This window comes from Notolabrus celidotus, chromosome 20 (assembly GCF_009762535.1).
Source record: "Notolabrus celidotus isolate fNotCel1 chromosome 20, fNotCel1.pri, whole genome shotgun sequence".
In the NCBI taxonomy this organism is placed as follows: Eukaryota; Metazoa; Chordata; class Actinopteri; order Labriformes; family Labridae; genus Notolabrus; species Notolabrus celidotus.
In genome coordinates, this window is record NC_048291.1 from 2,906,752 (window position 1) to 2,921,907 (window position 15,156).

Here is a 15,156-nt window from a genome sequence, read left to right on the forward strand (position 1 = left end):
GAAGTATAAACCAGCCTTTAAACTTCTAACCTCACACAGCAGTTGTCGACGCGGACGTGAGCATTAGGTACTTGTGAAGTCTCTCTGATAGCCGGTCTCCTGCTTCCGGACCCGCTACGATCTCTGTTTCCTTTTCCTCAGAGATTCAGAGCGTGTTCTGTTAATCTACAGCTGATACATGTTGCTGTTTATCATACAGACATGATTACATGAAGAAGAGAGAGGAGGAGATGAAACGTGACGATTCCAGAAGTTCCACAAATGCAGGAAAACCAGGTTTTACTTGAAAAGAGGGGGAGGTGTGCTCTCCCCGCCTCAGGCTTTGGCATGTCACGTACGTACATGCAAATGCAGGGAGCTCTCCGAACAGAGCCACACCGCTAATTGAATGAAAATAATATCTCTCTTTGACTGAAGTGGGCTCATGCATGGTTCAATCATTGGAAGCGCCAAAGTGATGTTGGATCTGTCAGCTCCAACGTTCTGGATCTGATTTGTGCAAAACGTATTGGCGCCCAGTTAAATCTTTTAAAAAGCACACAGCGTGGAAAGAAGAGCTACAATCATCAGAGTACAGTCTGAGGGCTGAGGATGAGCTCTATCTCTCCCAGCTAAGCTAACCAGTGGCTCTGTTATCTCTGGTTCTGGTCTCACCCTGCTGATGGAGAAGACGAAGCCGGGCTGGCCGGAGCAGACGCCCATGAAGCAGAACCGCAGCTGCCAGTAGAACCAGTGCTCGCAGATGAAGGTGATGAGCGACAGAGCCATGGCGGCGCCGAGCATGTAGAAGACGCCCGCCATGTTGTCCACGTCCAGCTGGCTGGACATCACCTCGTTCTTCTCGTGGTGGCAGATTCCCGTCAGCCACAGAGACTCCAGCTCCTCCATCTCACCTGGAAGGAGAAATGTGACAAAACAAGGAAGGAGGAGGAGGGAGAGGAGGAGGAAGCATGCAGGGAGAAGCAGATTGCATGAGGAGGTAAGGAAGCAGGGATGGGGAAGAGTTAATGGAGCAACACACGAGAAGGAGGCAGGACGGACGGAGGCGAAGAAAGGGGGAGATAAACAGATGGACAGAAGAAAGAGAAGAGGAGATGGAGCATGGGGCACGATGACGACATGAGGAGAAGTGTTTTTTTATAATTTGCAGGGGAATTGAAATAAAAACAGGGTGTGAAAAAGTGGGAAGGAAAGTGAAACATAAAGGCGAGAGAAGGATGTGATGTAATAACAGGACGGGTATTGGAGGACACGAGGGATGGGGAGATGATGCAACAATGGAAGAGGGGAGGGAGGATGGCGGGCAGGCGGGCAGGCGGGCAGGCGGGCGGGGGAGAACAGGGGGGGGGTCAGGGGAGTTAGAAGTGAAATAGAGACATGAATTTTGCAAAATGCTTCTCTGCAGAGAAGAAGAGAGAGATATCATCGGTCACATGTTCGTCACATTCAGACTTCGTCCTTTCAATGAACGTCTGAGGCTTCACACCCGGACAGTTCACGGCTTCAGAGCTAACATGGGAGAGGATGTATGCAAATTCTGTGTTTGCATAAGTATGCATGTGCATATGTGTGTGTGTGTGTGTGTGAGAGAGAGAGAGACGCTGGTCCCTGAGCTTCTGGTCTCTTTGTGGGTCACCTTCTGTTTCATCACGAGCTGCTCTCTATCAGAGCCGAGCGGCGCTGCTTAATTAATCATACATTCAGCCACTGTCCCCGCATGTCAGCGCCACTCTTGTTGCGCTGGAGCGATGGCCGGCCTCTGAGCATCAATGAGAAGCTCAGCAGCATACAAACTCAGAGAGGCAGCGCCCACACACACACACACTAACACACTCGAACACATATATGCACACAGGCAGATCTTCAGATGAAATCATACAGGAGCTGAAACATCCTGAGGAGCTTCTGTTTTGCAGATAGCTTATAAAACATCAACTTCCTGTTTCCTGAGGGTTTGTTTCCTGTGACATCTTGGACGTTTTCAAACACTGAATCTGTTGCATACTGTATGTTGTGTATTTTAAATCTTCATTAAACGGCTACCACCTTAAAAAATAGGAGCTGACACGTCGAGGAGACGCAAAAATGTTTCATGGTGGATTTAAATCCAGGTCAGAAAAGATGGCGGACAATAATAGCACAAAGAACTGTGCATGATTTGCCGTGCTATCCTCTCCATCTCAAAGTCTGACTCTCAAACTGTTCTGCAAACGATATCCTAGCGCAAACATGTCAATAAAGATTAGCAGCTCTGTGCAGTTTGCTCTTGTTTTGCGTCTGAGCTGTCGGCATCTCCACTTGTTGCTCGTTTTGGTGCATTTTTAAAGTTTGAAAGTAAAGCTGTGAAACGTCTCTTCATGCTTTTATGTCATGCTCTTAAAGGATCTTTAATTGTCGTGCATGAACACCTCTGTGCAGCTTGCTCTTGTTTTGCGTCTGAGCTGTCGGCATCTCCACTTGTTGCTTGTTTTGTTGCATTTTTAAAGTTTGAAAGTAAAGCTGTGAAACGTCTCTTTACACTTTCATGTTGTGCTCTTACTCCTCTTTAAGATGCATTAAAGGATCTTTAATTGTCGTGCATGAACACCTCTGTGCAGCTTGCTCTTGTTTTGCGTCTGAGCTGTCGGCATCTCCACTTGTTGCTTGTTTTTGTGCATTTTTAAAGTTTGAAAGTAAAGCTGTGAAACGTCTCTTTACACTTTCATGTCGTGATCTTACTCCTCTTTAAAATGCATTAAAGGATCTTTAATTGTCATGCATGAACACCTCTGTGCAGCTTGCTCTTGTTTTGCGTCTGAGCTGTCGGCATCTCCACTTGTTGCATGTTTTGGTGCATTTTGAAAGTTTGAAAGTAAAGCTGTGAAACGTCTCTTTACACTTTCATGTTGTGCTCTTACTCCTCTTTAAGATGCATTAAAGGATCTTTAATTGTCGTGCATGAACACCTCTGTGCAGCTTGCTCTTGTTTTGCATCTGAGCTGTCGGCATCTCCACTCTCTGCAGCGCTCTCATTGTTTTTGTGCATATTTTCAGTTTGGGAGTAAAGCCTCAGGAGTGAAGTGTTGTTTTAATTAATAACATCTCTTTACTCTTTAATATCGCGCTCTCGCTCCTTCAAAGTTGCATTAAAGGATGTTTCATTAGCGTCATGTGTGAAAGGCTGTCAGTCTGAACATGCCCTGCACATGACATCCAAACTTTCATCAAGCAGACAATCACAAAATGACAACCCAGAACTACTTCTCCTTTTTTTAAGCATTTTAAATCTTCATTAAACGGCTACCACCTGAAAATAGGAGTCGACACATTGAGGAGATGCAAAAATGTTTCATGGTGGATTTAAATCCAGGGCAGAGAAGATGCCAGACAATAATAGCACAAAGAACTGTGCATGATTTGCCGTGCTATCCTCTCCATCTCAAAGTCAGACTCTCAAACTGTTCTGCAAACTATATCCTAGCGCAAACATGTCAATAAAGTTCTGCAGCTCTTTGCAGTTTGCTCTTGTTTTGCGTCTGAGCTGTCGGCATCTCCACTCTCTGCAGAGCTCTCATTGTTTTTGTGCATATTTTCAGTTTGGGAGTAAAGCCTCTGGAGTGAAGTGTTGTTTTAATTTGCAACATCTCTTAACATTTTAATGTCGTGCTCTCGCTCCTTTAAAGATGCATTAAAGGATGTTTCATTAGCATCATGTGTGAAAGGCTGTCAGTCTGAACATGCCCTGAGCATGACTTTCCAAACTTTTGATCCAGCAGACAATCAGAGAATCATAAATCAGAGCTGTTTCTCCTTTTTTTAAAATCTGCTGTGATGTTTTTCAGACTTCCCCCCAGCCTTCACACCGTGGCCACCGAGACCATCCACGTGAGAGCTTTCTAGGCCACCAGGAGGGGACAGGACGGCGAGGCGGGGCGAGGTGACATTGGACTCCTGAGAGGGGTGAGACAGGGCCAACTGGTTCGTGTGTGAGCGACCCACATTCACACACACACACACAAACAAACACACACACACACGAACTTCTGCCTCATACGTAAACATGAAGACGAATCAAATCTGATCGAAAAGCAGAAAAAGAAACACGAACGCTCACTGACTCGTATGTAGGCTGATAAAAATAAACCTGTGTCATAAATACTCAGATTCTCTACACTTCTCTTTATCACACACACACACACACACACACACACACAAGCTTACACACATAGGCCTGACCCATATTCACACACACACACAAACTTTGGCACTCGAACACACACAAAGTTGAAATACACCAGGAGCGATGCTGGCACCCCTAACTGGGACGCACTACAGCGGGCCCCCGGAGGGCCCTTGGTTCAGGACCCTCACAAAACGCTGGAACAAGCCCAGCACACACACACACACACACACACTCACACACACAGTAACACACAGCAAACTTCAGAGCGTGAAATAAGCCGTACATCAGAACAGGACATGGTGAAATGAGAGTTAAAGTCGATAAAGTGAGCGAGCAGCCGCCGCCTGTGACACTCTGACTTGTTTATGGCGAGGAGTTTTTTTGGGCTTGATAACCATAAAACACACGCAGCAGCAGCGGTTAGATACGGACGTTTGGAGCACATTTCATTCAGCGCTCGTTCTCAGGCTCATTAAGGCGGCGGCGGCGGAGGCCCAGGCTGACGGGAGCGAGGAGTCTCAGAGCCTCAGAACCCCGGAGAGCTCGGACAGTCCTCCATAAAAGGCGAGCGTGATCATAAAGCCGAGGGGGCCCCACGGCGGAGCTCAATCTCCTCGCCGCGCCGCCTCACCTCCTCGGTCTGATCTTTATTTATATGAGAGAGGAATTACCGTACGCTCGCTCTGTGGAGCCACTTTATCAGGAACGTTTATGAAGCAGACTCCCTGACTCACAGATATGAAGGATAATCACATCTGTGCTGCGAGGAGCTTTTCCTTTGACATCACTGTGTTTCACTACAACATGCATGAGACATAAAAAAAAGAGGCGCTGCTGCGTTCTCCCTGCAGCGCAGCCCGAGGCGAGGTTTGTTCAGAGCATATTGGTGGGTGAAACGAGCACCTGGAATCAGCTCCATGCGGGTGTTTCAGGCTGATTATAATCTGGATCTTATTCTCATGTTTGGACATTAAATTCACTTTTATTTTAATAACTTTATGCTCCTTAAATTAGCTGCTGAGACTCTGAAATTAGCTCCATCATGAGTCAGGCTGCCTAAAGCAGTCTGTCATGCAGATATATAACACTTCTTAGACTCAAACTCTGCACAGTGTGGAGAGATTGTTAATTATACTCCAGGTGCAATCCCTTTTCTATCATCCTTACACTTGTAGTTATTTAAAGAAGCAGGTTTGTTGTAACGTGAGAACACAAAACAGCAAACTGTGAGGTAAAAGAAAAGGAAGAGGGTTTAAAAACTGCAGTTCCAAGAGTGTCCACTTGAGGCGGTCTCCAAATCAAAGGAAACCTAACGTTTACATTGAAATGTTTTCACAGAGAGTCTCATGAGTTTAAAGTCTGTCAAAATCAGATTCCTTTATTTCTAAAAACTGTCCAAAGAATATTTTAACCACCGATCTGCATTAAAGCTGCTATATAGTTTGTTTTCACCAAGCGCTAAAACTGCAGTTCCTACAGTGGCCACTTGAGGCTGCCTCCAAAGTCAAAGGAAGACTGTTAACATTTACATTAAATGTCAAATTTTTAAAGGAGAATTTCAAGTTTACAGCCTGGTGAAAAAAACCCTCTGGGGGACACTGGATGAACTGCAGGAACACACTCTAGTGGACACTGGAGGAACTGCAGGAGACACTCTAGTGGACCCTGGAGGAGCTGCAGGACACACTCTAGTGGACATTGGAGGAACTGCAGGAGACACACTCTAGTGGACCCTGGAGGAACTACAGGACACACTCTAGTGGACCCTGGAGGAGCTGCAGGAGACAAACTCAAGTGGACCCTGGAGGAACTGCAGGAGACACACTCTAGTGGACCCTGGAGTAACTGCAGGAGACAGACTCTAGTGGACCCTGGAGGAACTGCAGGAGACAGACTCTAGTGGACACTGGAGGAACTGCAGGAACATACTCTAGTGGACACTGGAGGAACTGCAGGACACACTCTAGTGGACACTGGAGGAACTGCAGGAGACAAACTCTAGTGGACACTGGAGGAACTGCAGGAACATACTCTAGTGGACACTGGAGGAACTGCAGGAACATACTCTAGTGGACACTGGAGGAACTGCAGGAACATACACTAGTGGACCCTGGAGGAACTGCAGGAGACAGACTCAAGTGGACACTGGAGGAACTGCAGGAGACAGACTCTAGTGGACACTGGACGAACTGCAGGACACACTCTAGTGGACCCTGGAGGAGCTGCAGGAGACAAACTCAAGTGGACCCTGGAGGAACTGCAGGAACACACTCTAGTGGACCCTGGAGGAACTGCAGGAGACAAACTCTAGTGGACACTGGAGGAACTGCAGGAACATACTCTAGTGGACACTGGAGGAACTGCAGGAACATACTCTAGTGGACACTGGAGGAACTGCAGGACACACTCTAGTGGACACTGGAGTAACTGCAGGAACATACTCTAGTGGACACTGGAGGAGCTGCAGGATACACTCTAGTGGACACTGGAGGAACTGCAGGATACACTCTAGTGGACACTGGAGGAACTGCAGGACACACTCTAGTGGACACTGGAGGAACTGTAGGAGACAGACTCTTGTGCACATTTGAGGAACTGCAGGAGATAGACTCTAGTGGACACTGGAGGAACTGCAGGACACACTCTAGTGGACACTGGAGGAACATCAGGAGACAGACTCTAGTGGACACTGGAGGAACTGCAGGAGATAGACTCTAGTGGACACTGGAGGAACTACAGGACACACTCTAGTGGACACTGGAGGAACTGCAGCAGACAAACTCTAGTGGACACTGGAGGAACTGCAGGAGACACTCTAGTGGACCCTGGAGGAACTGCAGGAGACAGATTCTAGTGGACACTGGAGGAACTGCAGGAGACACACTCTAGTGGACCCTGGAGGAGCTGCAGGAGACAAACTCAAGTGGACCCTGGAGGAACTGCAGGAGACAGACTCTAGTGGACACTGGACGAACTGCAGGACACACTCTAGTGGACCCTGGAGGAGCTGCAGGAGACAAACTCAAGTGGACCCTGGAGGAACTGCAGGAACACACTCTAGTGGACACTGGAGGAACTGCAGGAGACACACTCTAGTGGACATTGGAGGAACTGCAGGAGACAGAGTCTAGTGGACACTGGAGGAACTGCAGGACACACTCTAGTGGACACTGTAGGAACTGCAGGAGACAGACTCTAGCAGGAAGTGGCGTTATCCTGCAGCATCATTGTATAACAGCACTACACACAGCAGAGAGTGCTGTTATACTGAACATCAGCACGCTGTGTTTCAATCAGCTCCAGATGTTGATCTTATCATGAATAAAGACCAAAGTCATTAAAATCAGATCCCGGCTGTAATCAGCTGAACTTTGAGATATTAAATAATCAAGTCATCACATCAGAGAATGAGTCTGCATCAAACTCAGCCTCAGCATGAATTAACCAGAGTCTTCCTCACCGTCTCCGAACAGCTGAAGGATGGCGAGGTCCACGTGCCGCTTCCACAGGGACTCCTTCTGGATGGCGATGCCGTACCCGGTGGTGGCGAAGATGTAACCGCTTCCGATGGTCACCAGCTTGCAACCTTCGTCCCTGCCCGCCATGTAGTTCAGGACGGCCGCGTCGTAAATGAAGGCGTCCAGTTTGCTAATGAGAGAGAGAGAGAGAGAGAGAGAGAGACAGAGAGAGAGAGAGAGAGAGAGAGAGAGAGAGGTTATACTTAATTAGCGGAGGAGAGTCAGACATCACAGCTACAACATTCCAATTAACCTGCTAAATAGCACTAAGCTGCAGCTGATAAGTGGAATAGACTTCCACTTGGTTTGCCAAAGGCTGGAGAGCTGGCACGCGGAGCGGCGAGGAGGCACAGAGAGAGATGGAAGCTGAAGAGGAGGAGGAGTGAAAGTATTATTAGAGTTGTTCTCATTCAATATGTTTACAGGAAGAAGAGCAGGAAGAGGAAACTGTTCAACTTTAGCTTCTTCAGTTTGCTCGTTTTATTCCAGTATTTTATTTATTGTTACAGAAGGAGTCTTATTTTAACTTTTAAAGGCACAGAGAAGATTTAACACTCTCTTATGTCATCACACCTGGACTATTGCAACAGTCTTTTTACCTGCCTGCATAAAATGATCACTGGATCGTCTCCAGATTTTAGCTGCCAGGGTTTTAACCAGAATCAAAAAACACAACCATATCTCTCCTGTTTTAGCATCTTTACTCAGCTCTCTACATGTTTCAGAATTTAATATTTTACTGATTACTTAATAACCTCTTCATGTACTTTCTCCAGCTACATAGCGGACATGCTAATAACATATGAGCCCACGCGTAGGAGTCCAACATTCTGGAACAAACTTTAATTTAATCATCTTGATTTTAACCGTTTAAAAAGTATATATAAATATATTAAAGGTGACATATCACGCTTTTTTCATCAACATATATTGGTCTAAGAGGTCCCCAAAACATGTCTTTAAAGTTTATGCTCAAAAAAACACTTTGAAATCAGATTCTGGTCTGCCTGAAAAACCCTCTTCTTCAGTCCTCCTCAGAACTGTCTGTTTTCTCTCTGACCACGCCCCCTCAGGAAGTGGGTGTGGCCTCAGCTGTCCAGCACGTTGATGTTAATGTTTCCATGTTGGCTGAATATACACGGCTGCTCACAGACCCGCGTTACTTCAACCCTCTGAATCTGATCCAGAATCTGATCCTGACGGAGAGGCGCCTGCAGCAGGACCTTTCTGAACCACTGGTCACAGATTTAGTGTTTCTTGTTGTTTTATTTGTCAGCATGTCGACGTGTGTCTTGGTACACAGCTACCAACATGTAGCTATGTGGCTATGCTAACTAGCGCTAGCACTTTTCCATGAAAACTAAAAATCATCCACTAGATCTTCAAATCTGCAGACGTGGGGAGTCAAACCGACCTCTGCCAGAAAGGCAGCAGGACCTTTCTGAACCATTGGTCACAGATTTAGTGTTTCTTGTTGTTTTTATTTATCAGTATGTCAACGTGTGTCTTGGTACACAGCTACAGCTATGACATGTAGCTATGTAGCTATGTGGCTATGCTAACTAGCGCTAGCACTTTTCCATGACAAATACAAATCATCCACTAGATCTTCAAATCTGCAGACGTGGGGAGTAAAACCGACCTTTGTGTTTATTAAGACAGCCTACAACTAGCATGCCTCCCTCCTAAGCTCCTTGTTAGCACACATGTGTTCAGCCAATCACAGGTCATTCTGTTGTGTCCTTTCAAAATAAAAGCCAAACGAAACTTTAAAAAATAGCAATATTTTCAATTCACTTCTTCTTTCTTATTTTACAAATAGTCTACAACCTTATAATGTAATCCAGCCAATCACAGCTTGATCTGATTAAATTAAAAAAAAATTAAAATATCAGCCATTTGAAAATTTGAAAAAATAGTGATAATTCTGGATATTTTCAATCAGAGATGATGAACAAAATCCCAGTTTTCCACTGAATAATGTTTCACTATTCAGCTTCTCATGAGTTATTACTGCTGGGAGGTTCTAAAAGTTGGATTTTAATTGATCTGAATTTTTAACATTGCTTCTATTGAGGACATTTTACAAAACAAGTAGAATAATGGAAATGGTGTTAGCAGCAGCTCTACATCTGCAAACTTTAACGCTTGAAAACATGAGTCTACATTTACTCCTCTGCTATTGATACTGACAAAGATGATACAGGAAGTCCCGCCCCCTCTTTTGGTATCGACCAGTCAGTGATGAGATGACACTACAGTGACTAGAACAGCTGACATTGAAGACAGAAAATACTGGACTCCTTCGGTTCAGTTCAGAGGAAAGAAGCTGCCACCTCAGAAAACCTGAGAGCACAGACTTAAAGTAGTGGTCTAGGGACAGGTCTCGAGACCAAGACCGAGTCTATCAGTTCCTCACCCCGCTTTGAGACTCCCCAGAGCCTCGTTGACGTTCCTCTGATGGAACTTGGTCATGTAGCCGTGCATCTCTGGATAGTTGTTCCGGATGTTTCTCTCTGTGCTCCCGTTCGGGACGGTGCCGAAACGAAACGGAGGAGAGAAGTCGTTGGGACTCTGGAACTAAAAACAAAGAAGGAGAGAGAGAGAGGGAGAGAGAGAGAGAGAGAGAGAGAGAGAGAGAGAGAGAGAGTGAACGTCTGCTTCATGAATGAACACAATGAAAAGACGACAGAGCAGCGTACTGAAACCCTCCCCTCTTACCTTTTTGTCTGACAGACCGGTCACCTGATCCACGTACTCCTCCTGGATCATGAAGGCGGCCAGGTTGGCAGTGTAGGAGGCCAGGAAGATGACAGCGAAGAAGGCCCACACGGAGACCATGATCTTGCTGGTGGTTCCTTTGGGGTTCTGGACGGGCACGGAGTTGTTGAAGACCAGACCCCACAGCAGCCAGATGGCTTTACCGATGGTGAAGGACGGACCGTGAGGCTCTGAGGGAAACACACAAACAAACACACACACACACACACATTGTTAAAGACATGATGCCGTGAGGAACCTTAAAGCTCCTGTGTTGGTTTTGTGTATTCTGGCGTCCCTTAAAGAGAAAGCAGCTCCTCTCATCTCTTTGCTGATTTAGTCCTGAACATGTGAAACTGCTCTTAAAAATAAAGAATCTCATTCTGCTTCTTTGGAAAGTTAAATGTTTGAGTTATTCCTGTGGAAAGTGCCAGGAACTTTTAATTAAGGGAACTTCTCTTTAAGGAACTAAACACTGTCTCTTCACCGCAGCCTGAAGTCCTGTGAAGATTATCCAAACCAGGCCAATGATGTATGGAGACCTAGTCCAGGACCATTGTTTGGTAAATGAAGTCTCCTGCACATCTCTTTATTCAAGTCTCTGGACTTAAGTATAAAGTTGGCAGCAGGTAAGCTGTGTTTCTTAATAAATAACATCAGGTTACAATAAATAAGATTTCCTCTTCCATGCCTCTATCTGTCTGCCCCTCTCTCTGCTCAGCTGGTGTACAGTATCTCACAACAGTGAGTCCACCCCTCACATGTCTTCTAAAGATGAAGCACAAGAAAGCCCAGTTTGCTAAAGACAGCAGACTAAGCACATGTCTTGTGGTCTGATGAGACCAAGATAAACTTATCAGTTCCCTCTTCGGGAACAGTACTCCAACATGATAACGACCCCAAACACTCCTCCAAGACGGCCCCTGCCTTGCTAAAGAAGCTGGGGGTGAAGGTGATGGAGTGGCCAAGCATGTCTCCAGACCTAAACCCTATTGAGCATCTGTGGGGCGTCCACAAATGGAAGGTGGACCGCTTGCCGAGTCCGGTGAATCCATTTCAATGTAAAAAAGATCATCAACACCTGAAAACATCCCAAGATGTGGAAACAATGTCCATGAAAGGGAGACATGATTCATGTTGGCACATCGTTTTATTGATCCAATGAAACACAGGATAGATTCCAGTATGATCTGTCCTCCTCCTCCTCCTTCCAGATACTAGTATTAGTTCTGTAAATTAAGACCTTTTTTTTTTAATGCAAGTTAGATCATCTTCAGGCCCCGCCCCCAAAGTCCCTGGACCTTTGGGAAGTAGTTCCACCTGGAACTTTCAACTACCCTTGAACTAAATGTACCCCTTTTTGACCGAGGAAGTTTCAGGGACGGTTCGGAACCAGTTTTTCGTGCTTCGACTGCAAGTGAAAACCGTTTCTAGAGCGGCTCCAACTCTTCGCTGGTCTAGAACCACGAACCGCTAACGTCAGGGGCGAGGGATGGGGGGCGGGGTTGCCATGATCAAAAACACAAACCAAACATGTCTAAAAAAATCAAAGACACTAATGGATTCCAAGACAAGCAGCAGTTGGCCCAGGAGACAAGCTGCCTTTGTCCACCATTGTTGTTGTTGTTGTGAGGGGAAAGTTCACACTAGCGCTGCTGGGGAAGGCGGTCACATAAATCTGGCGTCATGGCGTGATTCTTCCACGGGCTCGAGCGGGCGGACAAACAACCGTTCGCCGTGTCGGTTTAACAAGCTCCGAACCAGCGTGAGCACCAGCCCGGAAATACAACCCGGTTCACGTTGGTTGGAGAGGTAACTGAGACCCTGGTTCCTGCTGTCAGTTTCTCAAAAGGTTCCTAGTTCCTGGTTAAAGTTCCTGCTGTTGTACCGCAGCTCGAGTATTGACTAGAACTAGAAAGAGAGAGCACGTCTCTCCAGTGTTAGCTTCTCTTCACTGGCTCCTAATAAAATCTAGACTAGGATTTAAAATCCTTCTTTTAACCTACAAAGCCTTTAAAATCAGACACCCTCTTATCTTAAAGACCTCATAGTGCCCTGTTACCCCTCTAGAACTCTACGCTCCCAACATGCAGGCTTGCTAGTTATACCTAAAATCTCTAAAAGTAGTATGGGAGGTAGAGCCTTCAGCTATCAGGCCCCTCTCCTTTGGAATCATCTACCAGTCAGGGTCCGGGAGGCAGACACCCTCTCTACTTTTAAGAATAGGCTTCAAACTTTCCTTTTTTAAAGCTTATAGTTAGAGCTGGATCAGGCTTGGACCAGGTCTTAGTGATGCTGCTATAGGCTTAGACTGACACACTGGGATCCTGTCTTTCCCTCTCTCTCCTCTCTCTGCCTGTCTCTCACTTTAACTCTTCCTGTCCCATTAAAGTTACTAACCATAGACCTTCCTGGAGTCCCTGAGCTCCCTTGTCTCGTGGGTTCCTCTGAGCTGCCGTAGACGTCCTCCTGCTGCGGACGTTCTGGACTCCAGCGGCAACAGCTTCTACTACTCGTCTCATCACTATCACTTCTCTCTCTTACTCCCCTCTATCTGTCTTTCCAGACCCAACACGGTCTCAGCAGATGTGTGTCTAACATGAGTCTGGTCCTGCTGGAGGTTTCTGCCTGTTAAAGGAAGTTTGTCCTCACCACTGTAACTTGCTAAATACTGCAATGTGCAATGCTCATGATGGATTAAGGTGGGGTCTGATCCTGTCTTGGTGTTGGGTCTCTGTTCATAATTTGACATAGAGTGGTCTAGACCTGCTCTGTTTGTAAAAGAGTCTTGGGATAACGTTTGTTGTGATTTGGTGCTATACAAATAAAGATTGATTGATTGATTGAACACCTTTCGGCTGACACCCACCGCCCTCAAAGCGTTCTCAAACATCAAAAATAACTTCATAGAAGAAGTCAGTTTTTATGCTGATGATCACATTTTCTATTTCAGGTCTTCTGGAAGCATCAGAGTTCATTTCAGTCTGATTTATAACATATTAAAAAACTCCTCACAGGAGCTTTAAAAGACATATTTTAAAGGATGCTGCGTGTGGAGTCTCTAACTCGCTCTGATTGGTCAGCTCGTAACCAAGTAACAGATTTTCTTATTAAATTTCGGAGCTGTTTAATTCCTGGAGGCAGACCAGTTCATTCCAGGCATTATTCAGCGATTAGCAGTTGGTTCACAATCTTTGTGTGGGTATGTGTGACTGTGTGAGAGTGTGTGTGCATGTATGTGTGTGTGTGTGAGAGCGTGGGTGTGTAATGTTGTATGGAGCTTTAGTTCGCGGACACGCAGAGTTTATGGTGCCAAGTATTTCCCTTTGTGAAGTTTTGGGAGAAAGTTGCTTTAAACGGATCGGGCAGAGTTTACAAATCTGCTCGTCCATTGATGCATCGTTTTTGAATCCTTTGAGTCCAAACTTTCGATCTGCACTCTGCATTCATGATACCCAAACTCCCACAGCGCCGAGAGCGGATGAAATGAGGAGAGAGAGAGAACAGCGCTTTAGGGAGGAGGACATCTTCTCCAGAACATGAAGGATGGAGAGGAGAAGAGAGGAGAAGAGAGAGAGAGAGAGAGAGCTTATGTACACGCTCATCACAGACCGAGGAGTGGGAAGAGTTTTTGGTTCTCTGGCTGAGGAGATCTGAGTCTGATATCTGGCCTCTTCCTGTCAGAGCGGTGACGTGAGTGAGAGGAGAGGATGCAAACGTCTGGACCGACGTGGAGGAAGAGGATGCAGGAGACACACCTGTATGTGATGAAGAGAGTGCAGCGTGGAGGCAGCCTTCTGCCGCAGTTATCACCTGCCACACCTGCTCAGCCCACTACATTTCCACTCCCCTTCATTTACCTGAACCACACTCTCCTTATTAAGCCAACACAAATCACCTGTTTCTCATTACCTGCTGACAGTATTTAAGTCCCAGTTTCAGCTCACTCAGTGCCAGATTGTTCTCTCTGCAAATGCAAGACTCTCCAGCACTTTTCCTCAGACTGATCTCCCGGTTTCGACCCTGCCTGTCCCCGACCTTCCTACCTCAGCCTTCTGTCCCCGACCAAGAGACTTGCCTGCTCCTCTTCTGTTTCCAGCCTGATCCTCCACACAGCGAAACCAGCTTCAAGACTGTTACCTGCTGTTTCCTCCGGGCTCCAGTGTGCTGCTTTTGGGTTCACCCTCACACCCGTAACACCTGCAGTGTGTGTGTGTGTGTGTCCTTGAGTGTGTGTGTGTGAGGGAGAGAATTTGTCCGAGATAATCGTCTCTGAGAGAGGAACATTAACCTGCTCGGCTCTACCTGCGCTGCTTGTTTGGAGTAAATTACTAGTTGGAGCGTTACTCATCAAACACTTTCTCCTCGCCCACCGGCGTGCACGCTCTGAATCCACAGACTCCACCGGCAGAGATCAAAGTATCTGATGTTTTCATCCTCTTTGGATTTTTGAAAATTGATGGACGTGTTGCACCGAGTTTATTTGGATGCACGATTCCACCTCCAGCTCTTCTCTGCAGAAACTCTAGAAACTGTTGAGAGTCTTTGTGGGAGGCGGTTCAGCTCGGTGGGCGGAGCAGGCGTCACCGGGTCTCATTCACCTGGAACGAAGTTTTTAAGAAGATTCTGACACTCACTTAAGTTTTCTTATCTTTTAGGTGTGGAATCTTGATTAATATCCTCTATTCTAATAATGCATTTTCCTTAAAGCAGACA

The 15,156-nt window shown here is 46.3% G+C and overlaps 1 protein-coding gene across 1 annotated transcript in view; it reads right to left on the bottom strand.

The window, feature by feature from the left end:
- LOC117832831 (glutamate receptor ionotropic, NMDA 2B) overlaps nucleotides 1-15,156 on the bottom strand; it is a 59,232-nt gene that overhangs the window by 17,919 nt on the left and 26,157 nt on the right. The window contains exons 6-9 of the mRNA XM_034712126.1: nucleotides 10,402-10,631; nucleotides 10,100-10,260; nucleotides 7,623-7,810; nucleotides 655-893 (exon numbers count right to left, since the gene is read on the bottom strand). Coding sequence (XP_034568017.1) covers nucleotides 655-893; nucleotides 7,623-7,810; nucleotides 10,100-10,260; nucleotides 10,402-10,631 — 818 coding nt within the window. The remainder of the gene's footprint in view (nucleotides 1-654; nucleotides 894-7,622; nucleotides 7,811-10,099; nucleotides 10,261-10,401; nucleotides 10,632-15,156) is intronic.